This window comes from Somniosus microcephalus, chromosome 3, assembly GCF_052327205.1.
Source record: "Somniosus microcephalus isolate GS21.2 chromosome 3, FLI_Smic_1.0, whole genome shotgun sequence".
In the NCBI taxonomy this organism is placed as follows: Eukaryota; Metazoa; Chordata; class Chondrichthyes; order Squaliformes; family Somniosidae; genus Somniosus; species Somniosus microcephalus.
The window spans coordinates 312,148,084-312,173,231 of NC_140989.1; the positions used below are offsets into that span (position 1 = coordinate 312,148,084).

The following is a 25,148-nucleotide window of genomic DNA, read 5'->3' on the forward strand; positions in this document are numbered from 1 at the left end:
CTCGACCCCCCCTCCCTCACACACACACTCGACCCCCCCTCCCTCACACACACACTCGACCCCCCCTCCCTCACACACACACTCGACCCCCCCTCCCTCACACACACACTCGACCCCCCCTCCCTCACACACACACTCGACCCCCCCTCCCTCACACACACACTCGACCCCCCCTCCCTCACACACTCGACCCCCCCTCCCTCACACACACACTCGACCCCCCCTCCCTCACACACACTCGACCCCCCCTCCCTCACACACACACTCGACCCCCCCTCCCTCACACACACACTCGACCCCCCCTCCCTCACACACTCCCCCCCCCCGCCTCACACACACTCCCCCCCCCTCCCCACACACTCCCCCCCCCCTCCCCACACACACTCCCCCCCTCCCCACACACACTCCCCCCCTCCCCACACACAATACAATACAATACAAATCGCTTTATTGGCATGATAAGGTACATCTTATGTTGCCAAAGCATCAAAATACATTTATGGTTGAACACATAAACGCGGTTCCATTCATACAGTGTATAAACAGGTATATCCAGTTTATAAATATATTTTCGCCTTGTTTATATATACTCTTGTCTTAGTTTACTGGTTGTCCCTCTGTTCATGGCAAGCTGTAACATAGTGTGCCGCCAGTGTTACACAGCTTCTCTCCTCCCCCAGTAGGAATGGGAGTTTTTGGTTGTCAGTCAGATTTCTGAATTCACACACTCCCCCCTCCCCACACACACTCCCCCCCTCCCCACACACACTCCCCCCCCCCTCCTCACACACTCTTCCCCCCCCCCCTCTCACACTCTCCCCCCCCCCTCCTCACACTCTCCCCCCCCTCCCTCACACACACACTCCCGCCCCTTACACACACTCCCCCCCCCCTCCCTCACACACACACACACACTCCCGCCTCACACATACACTTCCCCCGCTGCCTCCCTCACACACACACACGGACTCACCTCGGTAGCAGAACGGAGTCACTCCTACAACGGGAGGCCGGGTGCCCAGCGCTCCGAAGCGAGCCCGGGGTTCCTGCTGGTGAACACGGCTGGCCTTTGGACCCGGTTGGCCGGGCTGCAGACTCCAGTGTCCGATTGCAATCGGGGACAGCTGATTCAAAAGCGCCGGTTTTGCCAGTCCCGCACTCACGGCAGGAGAGGGGGAAGTAGAGAGAGAAGGAGAGAGAGAAGTAGGGAAGAGAGGGAAGGAGAGGGAGAGAGGGAAGAGGAAAAGGAGAAATTTTTTCAGCTTCAGGCCTGCCTGCAGCGGGCGGAGAGCAGCCCCGAGTCCCCCCTGCGCGAGGGTGAGGAGGAGGGCGGGGGGGGAACGGCGGTGGTTAGAGCGGAGCGCTGAACTCGAGGCCCAGGCTTCCCGGGCTGCTAGGCAGCGCCCGGCACCGGCACAGCCGCTCGAAACAGCCGTCAAAGTAGGCGAGCCTTCGGGCGAAGGGCAGGGGGGGTCACTTCATTTCCTACTCAAATAAATTGTTATTTAATTCCCTAACACATAATTCAAATATTTACCTTAGTTCCCTAACACACAGGTGTGGGAAAAAAATCGTGAAGAATCAAGATGGCAGCCACTCACCTCGGTTCAGAATGATAAGGCACGCCCACATACGCACCGATTGGTCAACCATCAGGTCACTGAACTGTAGGATTGGTCAATCGTCCTGTCACTCAACACTCAACTGTAGGATGGCCCGCCCACACGCGCAATGAACCCGCCCCCGAGACGCAGCGATTGGTCAACCGGTCAACTGTCAGGTCGCTCGACCGCACGATTGGTCAACCTTCACGTCACTCAATGCTAATGAGCAAATGAGCGGAACTTTTGCCATTTAATGAGCGGAATTTTGAACGTTTTGGGGATACCGTGGGCATGATTTTTGTCTGACGGAAAAGAAAATACGCCTATGACCGGTCCGTAATCGTAAGCTTTCTTTTGATGTGACGCGCGTGTAGGTACGCTCTATAACTTTCAAACGTATAGAGAACGGACAGACAGACAGAAAGAAGAGGTCTTATATATAGATAGAAGATAGATAGATAGACAGATAGATAGATAGATAGATGAATTTGACTCCATTCCAGAACCCTTTTTCAATAGAATTTGTTTTTATCTGCAGAATTTTTGCTAAGAGCCTACAATGAAAACATACACCCTTAGCCATGATAAAAATAATTCAGTTTGATGTCCTGAACCTCCAGCAGCTCAAAAGGAACTGTTAAAATCCCAACTCTCACATCTAAACAATCACATCCATACTTTGTGTGCACTTATCCATAAACATTTGAGAACAGCTGATAAGTTTTTTGCTTCTTATTGCCCCCCCACCAAAAAAATTTCAAGTAGATTCTTGCTAAGATGTAGTTTTAGATTGATATTTAGAAAACATAAAGCAATGATTAATTTAAATGAAACACGCCAATTGGCTTTAATGTATGGGACATATTTATTCTGGTTACAGAAGCAGTAATTCATACATGAAAACTAAAACTTCCCTGCTCCCCCACCAAACCTAGAAAGCATTAAAACAAACAATACAGGTCCAAAACAATTCACTCAAAGTTCTGTTTAAAGGATTAGAATTTTTTTTTGCAAATGTATAAATTTGGTCTTAGAGAACACCGGCTGGTTGGAGAATTAATCACAGCTGAATAAATTAATGATTGCTTCCCATACAGAACTAGTCTGTTCTCAACAGGCAGGTTTGGACAAAAAGGTAATAGGCAAACACATCTGGACAAGTTCAACACTCTCAACCAAACCCACGAGTTAAGAGCAGGCCTGCTATACACATGGAACATTCAGAATACTTCCTCTTCCTTCAAAAGAATGCTTTGCCAAACTGTTAAGTGACCTTTGTAAGGGTTTGGGGGCTTCTTTAAACTGGTTTAAAGTAATTTTCCTGGTCTTGCAGGACCAATTCCAATAAAACCAATTTTATTACAGCGGTTACGAATCGCTACCCCTCCTTTAGTTCTGAGTGGAGGAACTTATAATTAATGATATTAAAACGGAACAAGTGGTTTGGATGAGAGAAAAAAATCAAGTTTTATTACCTAAATAAACTACAATCAAAAGAATAAACTATACCACACACAGTAATTACAGTAAAACTATATAACAGGGGGTTGCAGATGGCAAAAACGAGGGATACAATGGCTACAATGTTATTTAAACAATCTTAGCAATACCCTTAAATCACCACCCCTTAACTCCTGCTAAGTTGCCTTGTTGAGGAGTCAGAACACCCTGCTCACCTTTGGTCCAGCGAAGTAAGAGAGCGAGCTAGCTTCTCAGCTGCTATTTTTATACCTGGTGAGGTCCTGCCGTTCTGCCTTGCAAGGGCTGTGTGCAAAATTCCCCACCCAAAAGGGTCCAATACACAAGAGAAAGCTGTGATTGGCTAACTCAAAGTGGTTAGACTGGGTTAATGTGTCTTCCGGAGCTTCCTGGGCTGAAACAAAAGGGAGATACAACTGCTCTATTGTCCAGTGCTGGGTGATTTAAAACCCATTCAAATCTTGAACGATTCCCATTCAAGGTGCAAAAGTCTCTTCTGCAGTTTAGATGTATCCACTCGATATACAAACAAATGCGAATAGCATTCAATTGCTTTGTAAACAGAGCATTGTCCTTTGTCTTCGGCCATGTGGTGACAGCCATTTTTATCCCTGGAAATTTAAAAGCACATCGCCCAGGGATTCTTTAATCAAAAAAAATGAATCTTCAGAACTGTAAATTATTGCGAATTCTTACACCTTTCCCCCCCACCCCCAAAGAGTGAAGTAATGACAAGCCAAACTGCATTATCATCCAAATATTTACTTGTATTTGTGCCTCAATGAATTTTGATACAACTGCATTATCATTAGGTGATCAGTGAAGTATACGGACCTCAAAATACACTCTTAAATTAGTTAGTTATATTGACACACTTACATTTGAAATTCCACCAATTTATTGTGGAATGTCCTTCCTCTTAAAGCAAAAACACTAAGAATCAGGATTTCATTTTACATGTAAACTGCATATTCTTAGCAACACATTGCAAGTTCTTCCTGTGATCTTTTCCAATTGATAAACATCATTTCAAAATGTTATGATAGGGGAAAAGTTTGAGTCCTGAAGTGAAAGCATGGATATCATTAATGGGAGTCGTATGTTCCATCAGAGGGGACACAGGTAAGAAAGTAATCTCAGACACTTCTCCGTGCATGGACTTTGATTCGCATGTGGAGTAATCAGTGGTTTTATCTGGTTCATGTTGCCCATGTCCAATCACCTGCGAAACAACAAGGCGACAGGAATTAGTACAGTAGTACAATAAGGTTACTCACATATCAGAAACCAATTTTCAAGCTGTTGTTTGCATCTTGCAGCACTTATTCACCCTCCACAATCAGACAATAAATCACCCAGCTGCACAGTCCACATTTTCTAATTACTGAAACTATGCATTTAATATTTTTAAAGCTGCATATGAAAAAGTTCTACCTACTGAAACTATTAAAATATTGAAAAAATTAATTATTCAAACCGAAAAGCCTCTGAAAAGTCAACTTTAAGTGCTTAAAATAGAATTTAAAAACTGATCCTAGCAGTAGTGTTCATTAATTGTAATTTGTACAATTGAATTTAGTTGACACGTTTCCTACAGTATCATGGCCATAATCCAAAATCTGTATGCAAATCCATTAGAACAAATTGAGTGGAACTGTCTATTTGTTACAAATTCTCAGCAGGGCAAGCTCGACTTTATTTTGCAGGGATGTGCGCACACCATTTTATTTTAAATGAACATTGACCAGGACGGACAGCTGGCAGCTTGGACATGTTTGGAGATTTGGTCACAAGTCCATATGAATGCTGCCAGGTGTCCATCCGAACTTACACCAACACAAAATCTACCCAAGAGGGAATCCTGATTAAAATAGCCTGGATTCCGCACACAATTTAGCAAACTAATTTTGGCAATCAGCCAAATCTCTGTCGAACTCATCTTGCTTGCCTATAAAATATTAAATTATTTCTCTACACAAAATTCTTTCCTTGTAAGAACATAAGAAATAGGAGCAGGAGTAGGCCAATCGGCCCCTCGAGCCTGTTCCGCCATTCAATAAGATCATGTAAAATAACTCCTTAAATGTACACCACTGATCATGTATCGTCTTACCCTTTAATCTATTTTCCCAATCCACTCTACTCAATTCCGCTCTCATACCTTCATAGTCTCCTTTATTCAAGCTTAGCACGCTTGTTTGAGATCCAACCTTCTCACCCTCTAATTGAATATGGAATTCAACCATGTTATGGTCACTCATTCCAAGGGGATCCTTTACTAGGACATTTTTAATTAATCCTGTCTCGTTACACAGGACCAGATCTAAGGTTGCTTGCCCCCTGGTCGGTTCAGTTACATACTGCTCAAGAAACCCATCCCTAATACACTCAATGAACTCATCCTCAAGGCAGCCCTGCCCAATTTGATTTGTCCAATTAATATGATAGTTAAAATCCCCCATAATTATAGATGTTCCCTTATTACAAGCCTCAACTATTTCCTGACTGATACTCCGTCCAACAGAGTTGCAACTGTTCGGAGGCCTATAGACTACGCCCACTCGTGTTTTTTTCCCCTTATTATTCCTTATCTCCACCCAAACTATTTCATTATCCTGATCTTTTGACCCAATATCATTTCTCTGTATTACAGTGATTCCTTCCTTTATTAACATAGCCACCCCACCTCCCCTTCCTTCCTGCCTGTCCTTCCTGATCGTTAAATAACCTGGTATGTTTAATTCCCAGGCATTGTCACCCTGCAGCCATGTTTCTGTAATGGCCACAAGATCATACCCATATGTAGTTATTTGTGCCATTAACTCGTCTATTTTGTTACAAATGCTACGTGCATTCAGATAGAGAACTTTCAAATATGTTTTGTGACACTTAGTTCCTGCTTTTGCCCTTTTTATTACTTTACCTTTTACTCCATACCTTCTGCCCCTTCCTGACACGCTCTGGTTTTTAATTTCCCCACTGCTACCTAAGTCTATGACCTTCTCTGTTGTCATTTTTATTATTTGCTCTCTAGGAACCTCCCCCGCACTAGTTAGTTTAAAGCCCTCTCTACAGCCCTAGTTGTAGTGTATGTAACTGTTCTACCTTTAAGAGAACTATCGTATGTAACCGTTCACCTTTAAGAGAACTATTTTAGGTGTGACACTACTTTATCTTGGCTGCTGTATACTGTAATACCGACGGTGACCACACCAGTATATAAGTGCTGTGTCAGGATTTATTGGGCAGATTCGCCCTGACCTTCGAATAGTAAAGTCCTGTTTAAGTTACTCTTGTAGTCTGTGTATTACTTCGCTATACAACCCACAGACTTTACAGTGGCGACGAGTTCGATCTTACCCTGCGGCAACAATACTTCTGAAGAAGTAAACGAGCGTCGAGAAGAGGCACCCGCCCTCGTCGTTTTGCTGAGAGAAAACTCGAGTCTGCAGACCAAGAAAGGAGGAAGATTTCAAACACGAAGTCTTCCATCAGCAACAGGCACGGATTGTCCCTTCTGCCACGGTGGTGAGTGAGCCGATCAACACGAGAAGCAAGTCGGCCACGGTGACTGTGAGTAAAGGGAAAATAGAAACAAATAAACGGAGGATAAGGGCGGTGCACTCGACCACGGTCGAGGGGGAAAGGAGCCGGACAGAAGTCGGGCCCAGAGGCGCCGAGACTGGGGCAGCGTGGAGCAGAAGCCGCGGTACAAGCGGGCTGGGGAGCGTCGTGAGACGGCTAGACCGCGACGGCGAAAAAGGCCGGACAACTACCGCGACCACGAGGCGCTGCGACCGGGATCGTAAGGCGCGGGAAGATATAAAAATAAATAAGCCACGGAGAACTCAGCCGCAGCCGGGGAGGAAAGCACCGGACTGCGAGAAGCTGGGAGGCGCGATTGGGGTGAAAAAGGCCAGACAGTGATTGAGGCCACGAAGCGCTGCGACCGGATCGTAAGGCGCGGGACGATATAAAATAAATAAACCGTGGAGAACGTAGCCGCAGCCGGGGAGGGAAGCACCGGACTGCGAGAGGGCTGGAGGCGCGATTGGGAGCCCGAGCGAGCGGGAGAGACAGAGCCCGAGCGAGGAAGGCTGAGCGAGATCCAGCCCAGCGGCTGAAACTGTTCGCCGCCAACGGGTTGTACCCAGCACCGGCTGCCCTGCCGAGAGAAGGGAACGCGCTGAAGCCGACGCGCAGGCTGCGAACCCGAAAGCCAGCGGCCGTCGCCCGAGGGAAGCTTACCCCTCCTGCCAGGGGAAGAAACGCGGGAAGCCGCCAGTAGGCAGGGAAGAAGACAGAAGCGGGAACCGCCATTTTTAAAGTGGGCGGGGAAAGAGGATAAGCGCGGGAAACCGCCATCTGGAAAAAAAAAGTTAAAGAATATTATTGTTGTTCTCAGGAAGAGTGTGAAGATGCCTAAGCATAGTAACAGCAACGGTTTCAATGCCGAGGTGGAAGACTGGCCCACGTATGTAGAACGCATTGAGATATATTGTACGGCTAATAAGATAGCAAATTATGAAAAAGCTCTAACCTTATTAAACTCAATGGGTGCGAGGACATACGGGTTATTGAAGCATCTCCTATCACCAGCTAAACCGGCGGATCAGTCTTTTGATAATATTGTTGCTGTCCTGAAGGATCATTTTAACCCCGCACCGCTGATGTTAGCGGAACGATCTAAATTTTACGGGAGAACGCAACGAAAAGAGGAAAGCAACGCGGAGTACTTGGTCGAGCTGCGTAGACTAGCGAAATACTGCCAGTTTAGAGGAAATCTGACGGAGGCATTGCGAGACAAGTTCGTGTGTGAATTGTCAAAGGAAGGAACGCAAAAACGACTACTCGAAGAGAACGATCTTACACTTGATAAGGCTGTCCTTATTGCAGCATCGCACGAAGCCGCAGCGAGAGGCGCGGCGGAAATGCAGCGGAAGACAGCGGTACTCAGTGTGGACCAAATGACTTCGGGTACAACGAAATGTTCTCGTTGTGGGAAGACAACACACGACCAGAACCAATGCTGGGTTAAAAACCAGGACTGTAGGAAATGTGGCAAGCTTGGCCACATAGCTAAGGTATGCCGGTCAGGAAAGAAGAACAATAATAAGTCACCGCAGAAGAAGTACAGAAAGGTACATGAGGTGACTGGGAAGAGTCCAGATGAACAGAATTCGGACTCAGACTCCAACAGCAAGGCACTGGGTAGTCTGAGGATTCATAATGTGAGTAAAGAAGCTGACCGACAAACTATCTGGATCACACTACAGATTGCAAAAGTCCAAGTGAAGATGGAAGTGGACACCGGATCGGCGTTGACGGTCATGAATAAGCATGATTACAAAAAGTTATTCAAACATATTCCCCTACGGGATACGGAGATAGTATTGCAGACATACACGGGGCACAAAGTATACCCCATCGGAAAGATAGAAGTCAAGGTGAGATACAAAGACAAAGATCACCAAAGGATGGACTTGTATGTGCTGCCCGAGGGAGGTCCACCACTTCTGGGACGGGAGTGGATCAGGAAAATAAAGATAGACTGGCATTCACTAAACACAATGACGGTAGATTCCGGGAAGGAAGAGGTCAAACCTGAACGGTTGTCCAGAATATTGGACGAAGCTAAAGAGGTATTCCAGCAAGGACTGGGAACACTGAGGAATTAAAGCAAAAATCAAGATTGCAGAACATGCAAGCCCAAAATTTTTCAAAGCCAGATCGGTACCTTACGCGATACGACCTGCTGTGGAGGCAGAACTGGAAGAGCTTGAACGTTCAGGGGTACTGTCTAAGGTGGACTGGAGTGAGTGGGCCACGCCCATTGTTCCCGTCATGAAGTCCTCATCAAGTAACAAGCCAGGGGGACTGGGGAAGGTCCGCATCTGCGGAGATTTCAAGATCACAGTTAATCCGGTGCTTCACACGGTACAATACCCGCTTCCGCGGATTGAGGATATCTTTGCTTCATTGTCTGGCGGGCAACACTTCACCAAGATAGACCTGGCACAGGCATACTTACAAATGGAAGTCGAGGAAGAGTCGCGCCAGTATCTCACAATCAACACGCACAGAGGCTTGTATCGTTATAATAGACTGGTTTTTGGAGTAGCTTCGGCTCCAGCAATTTGGCAGAGGGCAATGGAGCAGGTCTTACAAGGTGTTCCAAGCACGCAGTGTTACTTGGACGATATCCTGATTACGGGAGAAGACGAGGAGGAACACCTCACAAATTTGAAACTGGTGCTCACCAGGTTGAAGGAATATGGCCTTCGAGTTAATCGCCAGAAATGTGAGTTCTTCCAGAAACGGATCTCGTACTGCGGTCATGTCATTGACCAAGAAGGGCTGCACAAGTTGCCTGACAAGATAGAAGCTGTCGTGAAGGCCCCCGCTCCGGAAAACGTTTCACAGTTGAGATCGTTTCTGGGGTTGATTAATTATTATCACAAGTTTCTGCCAAATTTATCCACGGTGCTACATCCGCTGAATGCTCTGTTACGGAAAGAAGTGCCATGGAAGTGGAGCGAGGACTGTAAAAAGGCCTTTCGCAGAAGCAAGGCGTTGATTACCTCTGAGGAAGTGTTGGCTCATTTCAACCCAACGTTACCTCTTCGTCTAGCTTGTGATGCTTCCCCTTATGGAATTGGAGCAGTACTTTCACACAAGTTACCAAATGGCTCGGAAAGGCCAGTCGCATTTGCATCCCGATCGTTGACCTCCGCGGAGCGAAATTACGCTCAGATAGACAGGGAGGCCCTCAGCCTTGTGTGGGGAGTAAAGAAATTCAATCATTACCTGCAGGGCAAGAAGTTCACATTACTGACAGACCACCAGCCGTTGGTGTCCATATTCAACCCTAACAAGGCCGTTTCCACTATGACAGCGCAAAGGTTACAGAGGTGGTCCGTGTTACTTGGGGCACACCAATATGACATTGAATACAAAAGCTCCAAACAGCATGGAAATGCTGATGGGTTATCGCGCCTACCGTTGCCGGTAGTAGAAGAGGCGGCTACAATGGACCCGGTAGAAATGTTCCACTCATCCATAGTAGAATGTCTACCAGTAACCAATTCGATGATCGAGAAACGAAACAAGAAATGACCCGACTCTCTCACGGGTCTACGATCTAACAGTGGAGGGATGGCCAGCACATGGCGAACCAACACTGCCAGCATTTTCGCAACGGAAAGAACAGCTGTCAGTGTGCCGAGGAACCTTGATGTGTGGATCGAGAGTGGTGATTCCACCCAAACTTCAGCATAAGGTGCTAAAGGAACTTCACGAGGGGCATCTGGGTGGAGTGAAAATGAAGAACCGAGCAAGAGCGTTTGTGTGGTGGCCAGGTATTGATGGAGACATCGAGGAAATAACCAAGAGTTGTCTAGGATGCCAGAAGGTCCAAAACGCGCCACCACAGGCTCCTCTGCATCCATGGGAGTGGCCCTCATCTCCTTGGCAAAGGGTACATATCGACTTTGCTGGTCCATTTTTGGACTCAATGTTTCTAATAGCGGTGGATGCACACTCCAAGTGGCCGGAGGTAATAAAGATGTCCTCCACCACCACGGAAAAAACCATCACAGTATTAAGGACCATGTTTGCCAGGAATGGGCTGCCGGAACAGGTCTGTTCTGATAATGGACCACAATTTGTGTCCGAAGAATTCAGGAAGTTCTTAAAAAAGCAATGGGGTCAAGCACTACACGTCAGCCCCATACCATCCCGCCACCAATGGCTTAGCTGAAAGGTTTGTCCACACCTTCAAGAAGGCCATAAAGGCCATGGGTAATGAGAACATCAACTTACAACATAAGGTAGATAACTTCTTGTTGGCGTACGGGAATGCAACACATGCGGTCACAAATCAAACTCCCGCCATGATGTTTTTCAATAGAAGACTAAGATGCCGGCTGGATTTGATTAAGCCAAACGTCAGAAGGGACGTAGAGAACCGGCAATTCCAGGGCATGAATGAAAGGCCAACTAGATCTTTTCAGACAGGTCAACAAGTTTTGGCCCGGGACTACCGTACCGAGAAATGGCAGCCTGGAACTATTGTAAAAAGGCTAGGGCCGCTGCTGTATACAGTGGACATTGGTGACAGCATAATAAGGCGCCATGTTGACCAGATCATAGGGTCATCCACAAAGAGCCAACCTACTCCACAACCTTACACGGCTAATGTAGAAACAGAGATACCCAGAGCACCTACCTCCGATCTGGTAATACTGGAATCAGATGATCCTGACACTGTCCTTCAAGCTGAATCGGCCTTGCCGGAAGAACCTACTACCCCGCCGAAAACTACACCACCACCGAGGCGTTATCCGGACAGAGTCAGGAGACCTCCAGAGAGACTGAATCGGTGAACTGTTTTACATAATTTGTATATATGTTCTGATGATATGGTTAATGGGGAATAAGTATGTTGTAAGCTAAAAAGGGAGGATTGTAGTGTATGTAACTGTTCTACCTTTAAGAGAACTATCGTATGTAACCGTTCACCTTTAAGAGAACTATTTTAGGTGTGGCACTACTTTATCTTGGCTGCTGTATACTGTAATACCGACGGTGACCACATCAGTATATAAGTGCTGTGTCAGGATTTATTGGGCAGATTCGCCCTGACCTTCGAATAGTAAAGTCCTGTTTAAGTTACTCTTGTAGTCTGTGTATTACTTCGCTATACAACCCACAGACTTTACACTAGTTATATGATCTGCCAGGTCTCTAGCCCCAGCACTGGCCAAGTGAAGCCCGTCCCAACGGAACAGCTCCCTCCTGCCCCAGTACTGGTGCCAGTGTCCCAGGAAACAAAACCCATTTCTCCCACACCAGTCTTTGAGCCACGCATTTAACTCTCTAATTTTATTTGTCCTAGCCAAATTCGCTCGTGGCTCAGGGGATTATTACCCTTGAGGTTCTGTCTTTTAATTTGACCCCTAGCTGCTCATACTCCTTTAACAGAACCGGCTTCCTAGTCCTATCTATGTCGTTTGTACCAACATGGACCACGACAGAGGAGATGTCCTTAACCCTGGCACCGGGTAGGCAACACAGCCTACGGGACTCTCGCTCTCGGCTGCAGAGAACTCGATCTATCCCCCTAATAATAATATCCCCTACCCCTACAACATTTCTATTTACTCCCCCCTCTTGAATGGCCCCCTGTTCCACGGTGCTGTGGCCAGGTTGCTCATCCTCCCTGCAGTCCCTGCTCCTGTCCCCACAGGGAGTAAGAACCTCGAACCTGTTGGACAAGAGCAAGGGCTGCGGCTCCTCCAACACTACCTCCTGGATCCCCGTACCTGCCTCACTCGTAGTCACACCGTCCTGTCCCTGACCATGGGCTACATCTGAATTAATTAACTTCATAGGTGTGACCATCTCCTGAAACACAGAGTCCAGGAACTCCTCCCCCTCCCTGATGTGTCGCAGTGTCTGAAGCTCAGACTCCAGCTCATCAACACGGAGCTGGAGTTCCTGTAGCAGCAGACACTTGTCACAGACGTAATTCACCGTGAGCCTCAATGGGGTTCACCGGCTCCCACATCTCGCAACAGTAACACATCACCTGCTCCATTCTATGTAATTAATTAAATTTTTTATTGTTAGTTATGGACACCCTCTGTCCGATTATACAACGGAACTGTATATGAATTTGTGCCAAATCCTTTCAGCATCGATTTACAGCTGTGACTGGAAGAATCTGGATAGCACGGGAGGACAGCTTTCCATGGATTAAACCTGGGATTGTTCTAATTATACGGCTTGGCTACTAACAAGTTTGAGGAAATGCATGAAAACATTGGGGGAGTGGACATTAAAAAAACATTTTTTTAAATATAAAATAAAAATGTTTGCATTGTACTATTTTTGGATCTCATTTGATCTAAAGCAAATTACATTTCAGGTAATGTCTTTCTATATTATGAGGAGAGACTGAATCGATTGGGCCTATACTCTCTGAAGTTTAGAAGAATGAGAGGTGATCTCATTGAAACATACAAGATTCTGAGGGGGATTGACAGGGTAGATGATGAGAGGTTGTTTCCCCTGGCTGGAGAGTCTAGAACTAGGGGGCATAGTCTCAGGATAAGGGGTCAACCATTTAAGACTGAGATGAGGAGGAATTTCTTCACTCAGAGGGTTGTGAATCTTTGGAATTCTCTGCCCCAGAGGGCTGTGGATGCTCAAGTCGTTGAGTATATTCAAGGCTGAGATAGACACATTTTTGGACTCATGGGGAATCGAGGGATATGGGAATCGGGCGGGAAAGTGGGGTTGAGGTCGAAGAACAGCCATGATCTTATTGAATGGCGGAGCAGGCTCAAGGGACCGTATGGCCCACTCCTGCTCCTAATTCTTACGTTTTTATGTACATACATAAGAGATCATTTAAATTTAAGGATAAGCTTTGTGGATGCACTGCACTTACATGAATACTAAGTTTTTTACTCTCTTGTCCCTGGTGGGCTGTGAACCAATCCACCATGTCTGTTTTGGTGAATGACTTAAGAGCTTGAATCTGTTAAAACAAAAAAAGATAGCATGGTAATAACACATTTGTTGCACTTTTAATACAATTATATAATATTGATGGAGCTATTCTGAATCAATATTAATCATCGAGAAAAAAAAACAAAGAAAACTTTCTCCTCACTTGGCTGCTGTCTGCAATTCCTTCCAAAACTCGTGTATTATGGAAGAAGTAGTAGTGTTCCAACGTATACTGAATGATGCAGGTAGGTCCAAGCCCACATTTCCTCACATACCTTAGTGATCAGTTACAGAATGGTAGCAGAAAAGTTTCAGGAGGTCTCCCACTCATCCTCAGCTTAGATATATAAAATGTGGATATTGTAAAAATAATACAACATCCAAATTCTTTATACAGGGAAATCTCATTTAACCGGCACAATTCTGACTCCGAAAACTACAGTATACAGTCGTTTATAAGTTTTGTTTTACTGTTAAGTAATTAAAGAGTTATGGATTACCCTCAACTGGCATTACTGTACTTAATCAAGCATCTTCCACCATCCATTTAACACAACATTCTGTAGGTGAGTACCCAATTATACTGCACATTTCTGGATTTTTTTATTTTTGTTTGTTAAAAATAGCCTTGGTAGATATACCTCTCCGTTATCCGGAATTTTTTTTTATCAACCGGCACCATGCCGGTCCCGTCGGTGCCGGATACCAAAGAGTTTCCTGTACATCAAAATATATAGAACTTCAAGTAACAGGTACCATTCTGGTGAATCTTCGCTGCACTCTCTCCATGGCTAGAACATCCTTCCTCAGATAAGGTGACCAAAACTGCACACAATACTCAAGGTGTGGTCTCACTAAGGCCCTGTACAACTGCAACAAGACATTCTTGCTCCTGTACTCGAATCCTCTCGCTATGAAGGCCAAAATGCCATTTGCCTTCTTAACCGCCTGCTGCACCTGCATGCTTACCTTCAGCGACTGGTGCACAAGGGCACCCAGGTCTCATTGCACTTCCCCTTTTCCCAATCTATTGCCGTTCAGATAATAATCTGCCTTCCAGTTTTTGCCACCAAAGTGGATAACCTCGCATTTATCCACATTATACTGCATCTGCCATGCATCTGCCCAAAATCCCAACCTGTCCAAATCATACTGGAGTTTCTCTGCATCCTCCTCACAGCACACACGCCCACCCAGCTTTGTGTCATCTGCAAACTTGGAGATATTACATCTAGTTCCCTTGTCTAGATCATTTATATTGTGAATAACTAGGGTCCTTACAGAAACTAATCAAGATATATATCAGTGAAGGTGAGTGGCACTGTTCTATCCAATGCTGTCTTTTAATAACCAGGCTATGAACTAGAATATCTCCAACTTCAAATGCAATACTTGAGCCCCCAACTTTTGAGTGATCATCTCCCGTGACTCAATAGGATCTTGTCCCTGCTTATTGCCAGGATATCCAAGAATCACGCTTGTGATCTGCAGGATAATTTTGCTCTTTCTACTTTTATTTTTTGGTTTACTCATAGGATCAGGTGTGCAAGGTACAGCGTTCCGATGAGCCAATTATCCAAATATGGGTATTAATGGAGATGACACATCCTAAAATACACTGCAGGTACAAACAGGCACTCTGAAAATTCTGGGTGCTGAGAAAAGGCCAAATGCCTGCATCTTTACTGATAACTTTGATCTTTGAAACCGAACATGAGGAACTTCCAAATGCACTCCTGCATATGGAAGTAGACATCTTTTAAGTGTATTGCTGCTGGCCTTTGAGCATACTGCATGAATGATCTACAGTAGTATGACCAACTCGACATTTTTCTGTTTCAGGAAGTAGTTTGAAATCCAGATGTGGAGCGGAGTTGAGACCCAGATTGGGTGAAGTTCCCATCATCTTGGGAACAACAAAACATGTCTGAAGTAAAAGACTATTGGATCCTTTCAGGATGAAGGTTTTCCATCACTCCTAATGCTAGCAGTTTGTTTACTTTGATTAATAAAGTCATTACCATGATTGGATCACATAAATTACCACACAGAATCATGATGTGAAGACGGTACCTTCTCCATTTTGGAAATGGGCAGTTTGTAGCAATTCTTCCCACTTTGGACACAAATTTATGTAAGTGGCTCCCTACTGATCCTTGTTAGGTAATTGTGGTGTATGTGCCTTTAAGAGCAATTGTGGTGTATGTGCCTTTAAGAGCCCCAGGTGTGCGTAATGCTGGTAATTGCCACTTGGGCTATATAAGCCTGTGTATTGTGTATATCCTTTAGAACCCCCCCCAGACTTGCTTAGTAAATACCTATGAACCAACTCCTGTCTTCAGTGTCTTTATCTACACACGGACACTACAGTGGCGACGAAGTGGAAACGGACTTACCTGCAATTCGGCAGCACCTCAAGGACATCGATTCCTCCAGCGTCCGGAAGACTCAAGGAAGTAATAGAAACTGTGGTTTCACCAGCTGGCCAAGCTGGTGGCAGGCACTACGCTAATCCTTCCTGGGCGTCAGGCTGGAGCTCCAGCGGCGGGCTCTACAGCTGAGACAGGCAGCGAAATCGGAGGCAAGCAATAACGGACTGGGAGGGTGCACTCGGGAGACGGCCGGCGCGGCAAGCAGGTCAGCGTTTAGACCTCCGACGGGAACGAGTCTCCAACAGTGAATAAACGGAAACCACAGTAAAACAGCGTTGTTATCGGTAGCAGCGGCGGGAAAGCGCAGGAAGCGCCATATCGTTGCTAGAGAGAGAAAAAAAAAAGCGCGGGAAGCGCCATATCTTTTTTGAAATGCCTAAGTCTGGCAATATTGATGCTTTTGATAACAAAACAGAGCCTAACTTTGGCAATATTGATGTTTTTGATAACGAGATAGAGGATTGGACCACATATGTAGAAAGAGTGGAGGTGTTTTGCACCACAAATGGAATAGAAGATGAAAAAAAAAGCTTCAGTGCTTCTGGATCTAATGGGCGCAGAAACATACAAGCTGTTACGCAACTTAATCACTCCAGCCGAACCGATGGACAAGAATTTTGAGGAGATTGTTGATACCCTACACTGCCAATTCGAGGCAGGACTGGCAGATTCTCTGCAAGACAAATTCATCTGCGATCCCCTAAGTGTAGAAACACAAAAAAAGGTATCTTCTGGAAAAGATTTAACACTGGACAAGGCTTTCAGTGCAATAGGAGCGGCAAAAATACAGCAAAGGCCACAGGACTTCGGCACCCATGAAATGACACGGGGTTTCGAGAGATGTTATCGCTGCGGCAGATCCAAACATGACCAGAGGGATTGCTGGTTCAAAGAAAAAGCATGCAGGCGATGCGGAAAGATGGGACACATTCCACGTGTATGCCGATCTGAAAATAAAAAATCCACTAACGGGAAAAGAATCAATAAGGAAAAGCACAGAAAGGTACAAATGATGACGGACAGTAGCTCCAAAGACCAGAAGAGCGATAGCGACTCCGGGAACAAGAGACTAAGCTCTCTCAAATTACATAATGTAATTGCCAATGAAGATTACCAGACCATTTGGGTTACCCTCATAATAGCAGGGTCCCCAGTTAAAATGGAGCTAGATACAGGATCAGCTCTAACCGTAATAAATCGACGAGATTACGAGAGGCTATTTTCGCATATACCTCTAAAAGACACATCCATTATCTTAAAAACATATACGGGGCAGAAAGTATACCCCAAAGGAAAAATAAAGGTGCCTGTGGTATACAACGGCAAAGAAATACAAAAGTTGTATTTATACATTCTACAAGATGGTGGCCCACCGTTGTTGGGACGTGAATGGATAAGGAAGAAACGTTTAGACTGGCACTCCATTCAGGCACTGACGGTGACCAGTAAGGAAAAAAACAATGATGACATCATACCTGAACGATTAAAAGACATCTTGGCCAACGCCAAAGAAGTGTTTCAAGAGAAACTAGGAACCTTGAAAGGCATCACCGCCTCAATAAAAGTGGAAGATACAGCAATTCCAAAATTTTTTAAGGCAAGACCGGTGCCATACACAATACGTCCGGCAGTCGAGGCAGAGCTGGAGAATTTGGAAAAGGCAGGCGTATTATCCAAAATAGATTGGAGCGAATGGGCAACACCCATCGTTCCAGTCATGAAAAAAATTGAAAAATAACTCTGAGGAACAGAGAAAAATTCGCATCTGTGGGGACTTTAAGGTGACTGTAAACCCGGTCCTTCACACGGTACAGTATCCTCTTCCGAGGATAGAAGATATTTTCGCCTCACTATCCGGAGGAAAACGTTTCACAAAAATTGACTTGGCACAGGCATATCTACAGATGGAGGTTGAGGAGACCTCTAAAAAGTATCTCACAATAAACACACACAAAGGCCTGTACCAGTACAATCGACTGGTTTTTGGAGTAGCATCAGCTCCAGCTATCTGGCAAAGAGCTATGGAGCAAGTCCTGCAAGGGATTCCGGGGACTCAGTGTTACCTAGACGACATCCTTATAACAGGAGAAAATGACAACGAGCACCTTGCCAATTTGGAGCAGGTGCTCACTAGGCTGAAAGAACGGGGCCTACGAGCAAATCGCCCCAAGTGCGAATTTTTCCAAAATCAGATATCATATTGTGGCCACATAATTAATAAGGAAGGGTTGCATAAGTCACCTGAAAAAATTGAAGCAGTTATAAAAGCCCCAGCACCTGAAAATGTTTCACAATTGAGGTCATTCCTGGGATTAATAAATTACTATCATAAATTTTTACCAAACTTATCAACTATTCTACACCCTCTTAATGATCTTCTACACACAGGAGTGATTTGGAAATGGAACGAAGACTGTAAATGTGCCTTCCATAAATGTAAAGACTTAATCACATCCGAGAAAGTTTTGGCTCATTACAACCCATCACTACCAATCAGACTGGCGTGCGATGCATCCCCTTACGGCATAGGAGCGGTATTGTCCCATAGATTCCCTGATGGCTCGGAACGGCCGATAGCTTTTGCGTCACGCTCATTGAACTCAGCTGAGCGTAACTATTCCCAGATAGACAGGGAAGCACTCAGCCTGGTATGGGGAGTGAAGAAATTCAACCATTACCTACACGGACAAAAATTTACCTTGCTGACTGACCATCAACCCCTCATCTCCATATTCAACCCTAAGAAAGGTGTCCCCATTATGACGGCACAAAGACTACAGAGGTGGTCCCTTTTTCTAGGGGCACACCAATACAACATTGAATACAAAGAGTCAAAACAGCATGGGAATGCTGACGGTTTATCGCGCCTGCCGTTGCCAACGATAGAAGAGGCACCTACAGTAGACCCAGTAGAGATATTCCACTCTACCATAATGGAATGTCTACCGGTGACAAATTCTGCCATTGAAAGGGAGACCAGAAATGACCCTACTCTCTCACGGGTCTACGATTTAACAATGAAGGGATGGCCAGCACATGGCGAACCACTGTTGCCAGCATTCTCGCAAAGAAGAGAACAGCTGTCAGTGTGCCGAGGAACCTTGATGTGTGGATCCAGAGTGGTGATTCCACCCAAACTCCAGGATAAAGTGCTAAAGGAGCTTCACGAGGGGCATCTGGGTGGAGTGAAAATGAAGAACCTAGCTAGGGCGTTTGTATGGTGGCCAGGTATCGATGGAGACATCGAAGACATGACCAAGAGCTGCCTAGGATGCCAGAAGGTCCAAAATGCTCCGCCACAGGCCCCTCTACATCCATGGGAGTGGCCCTCATCTCCCTGGCAAAGGGTGCACATCGACTTTGCTGGTCCATTTATGGACTCAATGTTCTTAATCGCAGTTGATGCACACTCCAAGTGGCCGGAGGTAATAAAGATGTCCTCCACCACCACGGAAAAAACCATCACAGTATTAAGGACCATATTTGCCAGGAATGGGCTGCCGGAACAGATATGTTCTGATAATGGACCGCAATTTGTGTCCGAAGAATTCAGAAAGTTCTTAAAGAACAATGGGGTAAAGCACTACACGTCCGCCCCATACCATCCCGCCACCAATGGATTGGCTGAAAGGTTTGTCCAGACCTTTAAGGCCATAAAGGCCATGGGTAATGAAGACATAAAACTTCAGCACAAGGTGGATAACTTCTTATTTGCATATAGGAATGCAACACATATGGTTACAAACCAAACTCCCGCCATGATGTTCTACAATAGAAACCTAAGATGCCGGCTGGATTTGGTCAAGCCCAACATCCGAAGGGACGTGGAGAACCGGCAGTTTCAGGGCATGAATGAAAGGCCAACTAGGGCCTTCCAGATAGGCCAACCGGTTTTGGCCCGGGACTACCGTACCGAGAAATGGCAGCCTGGAACTATCTGCACACGACTAGGACCACTGATGTATACCGTGGACATCGGAGAAAGCATAATAAGGCGCCATGCTGACCAAATCATCAAGTCATCCGAAAAGGGACAACCTACACCACCACGCTATACATCTAACGATGAAGTAGAGATACCCATATCTACCTCCGATCCGGTGATACTGGAACCCGATGAACCCGACACTGGCCTTCAAGCCGAATCAGCCTTACCAGAAGAACCTACTACACCACCAGAAACTACTACACCCCCGAGGCGTTATCCGGACCGAGTCAGGAAGCCTCCTGAGAGACTAACTTATAATTAATTAATACAGCAATGTATATTATTTTGCATATAACATGTAATTAATAATTACTTAAAATATGATGTACTAGTTAGCTAGAAGGGGAGGAATTGTGGTGTATGTACCTTTAAGAGCCCCAGGTGTGCGTAATGCCGGTAATTGCCACTTGGGCTATATAAGCCTGTGTATTGTGTATATCCTTTAGAACCCCCCCCCAGACTTGTTTAGTAAATACCTATGAACCAACTCCTGTCTTCAGTGTCTTTATCTACACACGGACACTACAGTAAGGAATACCAGGTGAGTTGCTAATGCAAGGCTTAAAGCAGCCCACAACTTTGTAGAGTCACCATTAAGAGCTTCTTGATTGTGAACAATTGCTGGAAAGCAGTTGGATGGTTTTGGGTATGCTTGGACAGTGCCATGAAAGGCTGCTATTAGGATTTGTTGTAGATCATCAGTTGAGTAAAGGAGACCCTTTATAGCCATCCGTGTTACTGAATGCAAATTTGGTTTGCGCTTGTGAATTTTTAAAAGATTCCAACAGTTCCTCTGTTAATTCGCTAAAATGCCTTCCCATCAAAGGATAGTTGCATATAATGTTCCCCCAATTTTTTTTTGGGTGCACGGCCCCTTTAAGGGGCTGCGTGGTCCATTCACATTATGTGAAATTTAACATTGGAAAAGCCGGTCCCGGGCTGCGCAGGACTGGCAGAGAGCTGCACAGCTTAGAGAGAACATTGGTTGCATAGCCCCAGAAATAGAGAAATAAAGTCCAGAAACCACTCCATGCCAAAGGGCATAGCGAAGATTCAGTGATATTTTCCTGCATAGGACCAGAAGCTTTTTGCTGCGGAGTCCCTGTTGGATGAAGGTTCCATGCTGCTAAAAAAAATAATTACTTCTCCGAGTCACGTTTTTGGCTACCAAATTTAGTTTTATTCCCTTTATCAACCTTCCTGTTTCTTACTAATTCTCTTCCAACCAAAGTTCTTCTATCTGCCCACATTTTATGTTTGATACCATACCACTTTTGACTTTAAAAAAAATCAGAATCTGGAAACATATACTGTTAATTTAGAATGCATTTTGATATCCATGTTAGTCAGTTTTGCTGAGTCTGACTGTTTTATTCTTACGTACTTTGAGTTAACCTCTAAAATATCACATCCATAGTCATCCATTATCCTGACACTACAACACGATCTGGTCCCCAATATTCTTGCTGGAAGAAGGTCCAAGTGTATATCTAATTATTCTGAAACACTGCATTATAAATACGATTGCCTAGCATACAGAGCAAATTTAATGTATCTCCATCTCACTGCTAGTTCCTATTCCAAGTTTCCCATATTTTTTCCCAAAAACTGTACACATTGTTGCATTTTGAACAGCAGCAACTAAATCACATTATATATTGGCAAACTTATGTAACTGGCGATAGAAATGGCTTTTCACAGCCTTTCCACTGTAATCGCCTTGCTTGGATCACACTCAATCTAATCAACATCCAATAAATAAGGAGTTTTACACTTGGCACTTCAAGCCATGAAAAAACAGCATCTATCCACTAGCTCCCCACATTTACAGTGTTAAAATAAGCTGTCTTAGAATCTGGATATATGTGTAGAATAATTAGTACAGGAGTAAGGAATCAGAGGAGCGAGCATATATTGAATGGAACAGTGGTAAAGCATGCTGCTGATCATATACAAGGGTTACAGTGGAGAAATCTATGATACCATCAACAGTGCTTAGTTGCAGTAAAAAGAACAAGTAGGTACTGGGCTGCAGTAAAAGCAGATTATAGTAAAAGTCTGAAGAGAGTGTACTGTTTCTGTGTATAGCCCCATCTAGAGTACTGTGCATGGTTCTGAGGACATGTGATAGTGCAGAAAAGAAGCCGGGGATTATCTTTCAGCCCTGGATGATCCTGGAGTAGCAGGTGGTTTTGGCAGAGTTTAATGTGGTTCAGCCAGATCTGGTGATGGATGGTTAAACCAGTTGTGCACCAGATACGCTCAAGTCTGCGCCCCTCGGACATGAGGGAGAGAAGATGAGGGGAATAACAGGATGGGAGAGTGTAAAAGTTTTACTCAGAACAAGGGCATCAAAGGCAGATGGTAAGTGAGTGGTTGAGCAGATCTACAGCTGCAGAAGTATTGTGGAGAATGGAAGGTCAAAGGCTAGGCAATTGGGTGTTTAAACATGCAGTCGTAAGTGTCTTGGGGGAGTTTCTTCCCCCCCCCCACCACCGCCAGAAATGGACACAAAGGGAAGTCGGGTTAGAAGGGGGTAGGAGGATGTGTATGGTGAGCGATACAAATAAGTGATCAGATGGCTTGTCTGTGATTGAGACTATTGGAATAGAGAGACCACATGAGATGGCAAGGTTGAGGGGGTGGGGAGTGTATATGAAGGGAGAGGTTTAAGGAGGACAAGTGGGCAGCCAGAGGAGAGGGGAGAAAGTGAGTTGAAATGAAGATTGAAATCACTGAGGATCAGGATTTGCTCAGAGCAGAGGCCGAGGGAGGATATCGCAGGCAGAAACTCAGGATGGGGCTATGGGGCTTTGGTTGGGGGGTGGGGGGCAGTTGAAAACAAGGATTTTAAAGTAGACGTGAGAGGGGTGGAACAAGGCAAGATGCTCGAAGGAGGAGGTGTCTGAGGAGTAGGGGGAAAGACAAAGACCAAGCAGGGACAGGGTACTGAATTTGGATGAGCAGCCATGATCTCATTAAATGGCAGAACAGGCTCGAGGGGCCGAATGGCCTACTCCTGCTCCTATCTTCTATGTTTTGGTGATAAGGGCCACACTGCCATCATGGTGGTTTAGGCGGGGGCAGGTGGTTGAAAGTACAGCCAGGCAGGGCGGCTGCAGTAAGGAGCAAGGTGTCACCACCCATGAACTGAGTTAAACGGGGAAAAAAAAGACATAAGAAAAAGGGAATTTTGAAGCATTCTCCCCTACCCATCCTATTCATTCTCTCCCAAATTAAAACTCAACAGTCAAAACTGTCCGTCTTTCCATTCCTAAATCCTACCAAATGAAAGTGAAGCAGTTGGTCTCTGTTGGTCGGAGTATAAATCAGGAAATAGTTGGGGCTTGTAATAAGGGAACAGCTATAATCATGGGGGATTTTAACTTTCATATTGACTGGACTAATCAAATTGGGCATGGCAGCCTTGAGGAAGAGTTCATAGAGTGTATTAGGGACGGGTTCCTTGAGCAGTATGTAAATGAACCAACCAGGGGGCAGGCAATCTTAGATCTGGTCCTGTGTAATGAGACAGGATTAATAAAAAATGTCCTAGTAAAGGATCCCCTTGGAATGAGTGACCATAATATGGTTGAATTCCAAATTCAGTTTGAGGGTGAGAGAGTTGGATCTCAAACCAGCGTACTGAGCTTAAATAAAGGAGACTATGAAGGTATGAGAGTAGAATTGACTAAAGTGGACTGGGAAAACAGATTAAAGTGTAAGACGGTACATTCAAGGAGATATTTCACATCTTTCAAGATAAATATATTCCACTGAGGAAAAAGGGGAGTAAAAGAAAAGACAGCCATCCGCGGCTGAGTAAAGTAATAAAGGATAGTATCCGACTGAAAACAAGGGCATATAAAGTAGCCAAATCTAGTGGGAGGATAGAAGATTGGGAAGCATTTAAAAGCCAGCAACGAATGACTAAAAGATTAATTAAGAAAGGGAAGATAGATTATGAAAGTAAACTAGCAAAAAATATGAAAACAGATAGCAAGAGTTTCTACAGCTATATAAAAAGAAAAAGGGTGGCTAAAGTGAACGTTCATCCCTTAGAGGATGAGACCGGGAAACTAGTGGTGGGGAACATGGAGATGGCAAAGACGCTGAACAAATATTTTGTATCAGTCTTTACAGTAGAGGACACTAAAAATATCCCAACATTGGACAAACAGGGGGCAATGGGGGGGGGGGGGGGGGGGGAAGAGGAGCTAAACACGATTAAAATCACCAACGAGGTGGTACTCGGTAAAATAATGGGACTTAAGGCGGATAAATCCCCCGGACCTGATGGCCTACATCCTAGGGTCTTGAGAGAAGTGGCGGTAGGGATTGTGGATGCACTGGTGATTATTTTCCAAAACTCCCTGGACTCAGGAAAGGTCCCGGCAGATTGGAAAACTGCTAATGTAACACCCTTATTTAAGAAGGGAAGTAGACAAAAAGCTGGAAACTATAGACCAGTTAGCCTAACATCTGTGGTTGGCAAAATGTTGGAGTCCATTATTAAGGAAACAGTAACAGAGCATTTGGATAAACATAATTTAATAGGACAGAGTCAGCATGGTTTTACGAAGGGGAAGTCATGTTTGACAAATTTGCTCGAATTCTTTGAGGATGTAACATACAGGGTGGATAAAGGGGAACCAGTGGATGTAGTGTATTTGGACTTCCAAAAGGCATTTGACAAGGTTCCACACAAAAGATTACTGATCAAGATAAAAAAATCACAGGATTGGGGGTAATATACAGGCATGGGTGGAAGATTGGCTATCTAACAGAAAACAAAGAGTTGGGATAAATGGTTCGTTCTCGGGCTAGCAATCAGTAACTAGTGGTGTTTCGCAGGAGTCAGTGCTGGGACCCCAACTCTTTACAATCTATATTAACGATTTGGAGGAAGGGACCGAGTGCAACGTATCCAAGTTTGCCGACGATACAAAGATGGGAGGGAAAGCAGTGAGTGAGGAGGACATAAAAAACCTGTAAAAGGACATAGACAGGCTAAGTGAGTGGGCAGAGATTTGGCAGATGGAATATAATATTGGAAAGTGTGAGGTTATGCACTTTGGCAGAAAAAAATCAAAGAGCAAGTTATTATCTAAATGGATCTGGGGGTCCTGG

The 25,148-nt window shown here is 45.1% G+C and overlaps 2 protein-coding genes across 13 annotated transcripts in view; both read right to left on the reverse strand.

Moving 5' to 3' along the window:
* Window positions 1–25,148, reverse strand: part of LOC147122148 (nardilysin-like) — a 212,392-nt gene that overhangs the window by 131,470 nt on the left and 55,774 nt on the right. The window lies entirely within an intron of this gene.
* LOC147122149 (nardilysin-like) overlaps window positions 2,423–25,148 on the reverse strand; it is a 135,305-nt gene continuing 112,579 nt past the window's right edge. For 5 of the 12 annotated variants that reach the window (XM_085982937.1, XM_085982934.1, XM_085982933.1 and 2 more), the window contains 3 exons: window positions 13,537–13,626; window positions 6,444–6,654; window positions 2,423–4,305 (listed from right to left, as the gene is read on the reverse strand). In XM_085982937.1, coding sequence (XP_085839063.1) covers window positions 4,108–4,305; window positions 6,444–6,654; window positions 13,537–13,626 — 499 coding nt within the window. In that variant the 3' untranslated portion in view covers window positions 2,423–4,107. Of the gene's footprint in view, window positions 4,306–6,443; window positions 6,655–13,536; window positions 13,627–25,148 lie in introns of those variants that run through there. The other 7 variants (XM_085982938.1, XM_085982944.1, XM_085982935.1 and 4 more) reach the window with 5 other exon arrangements.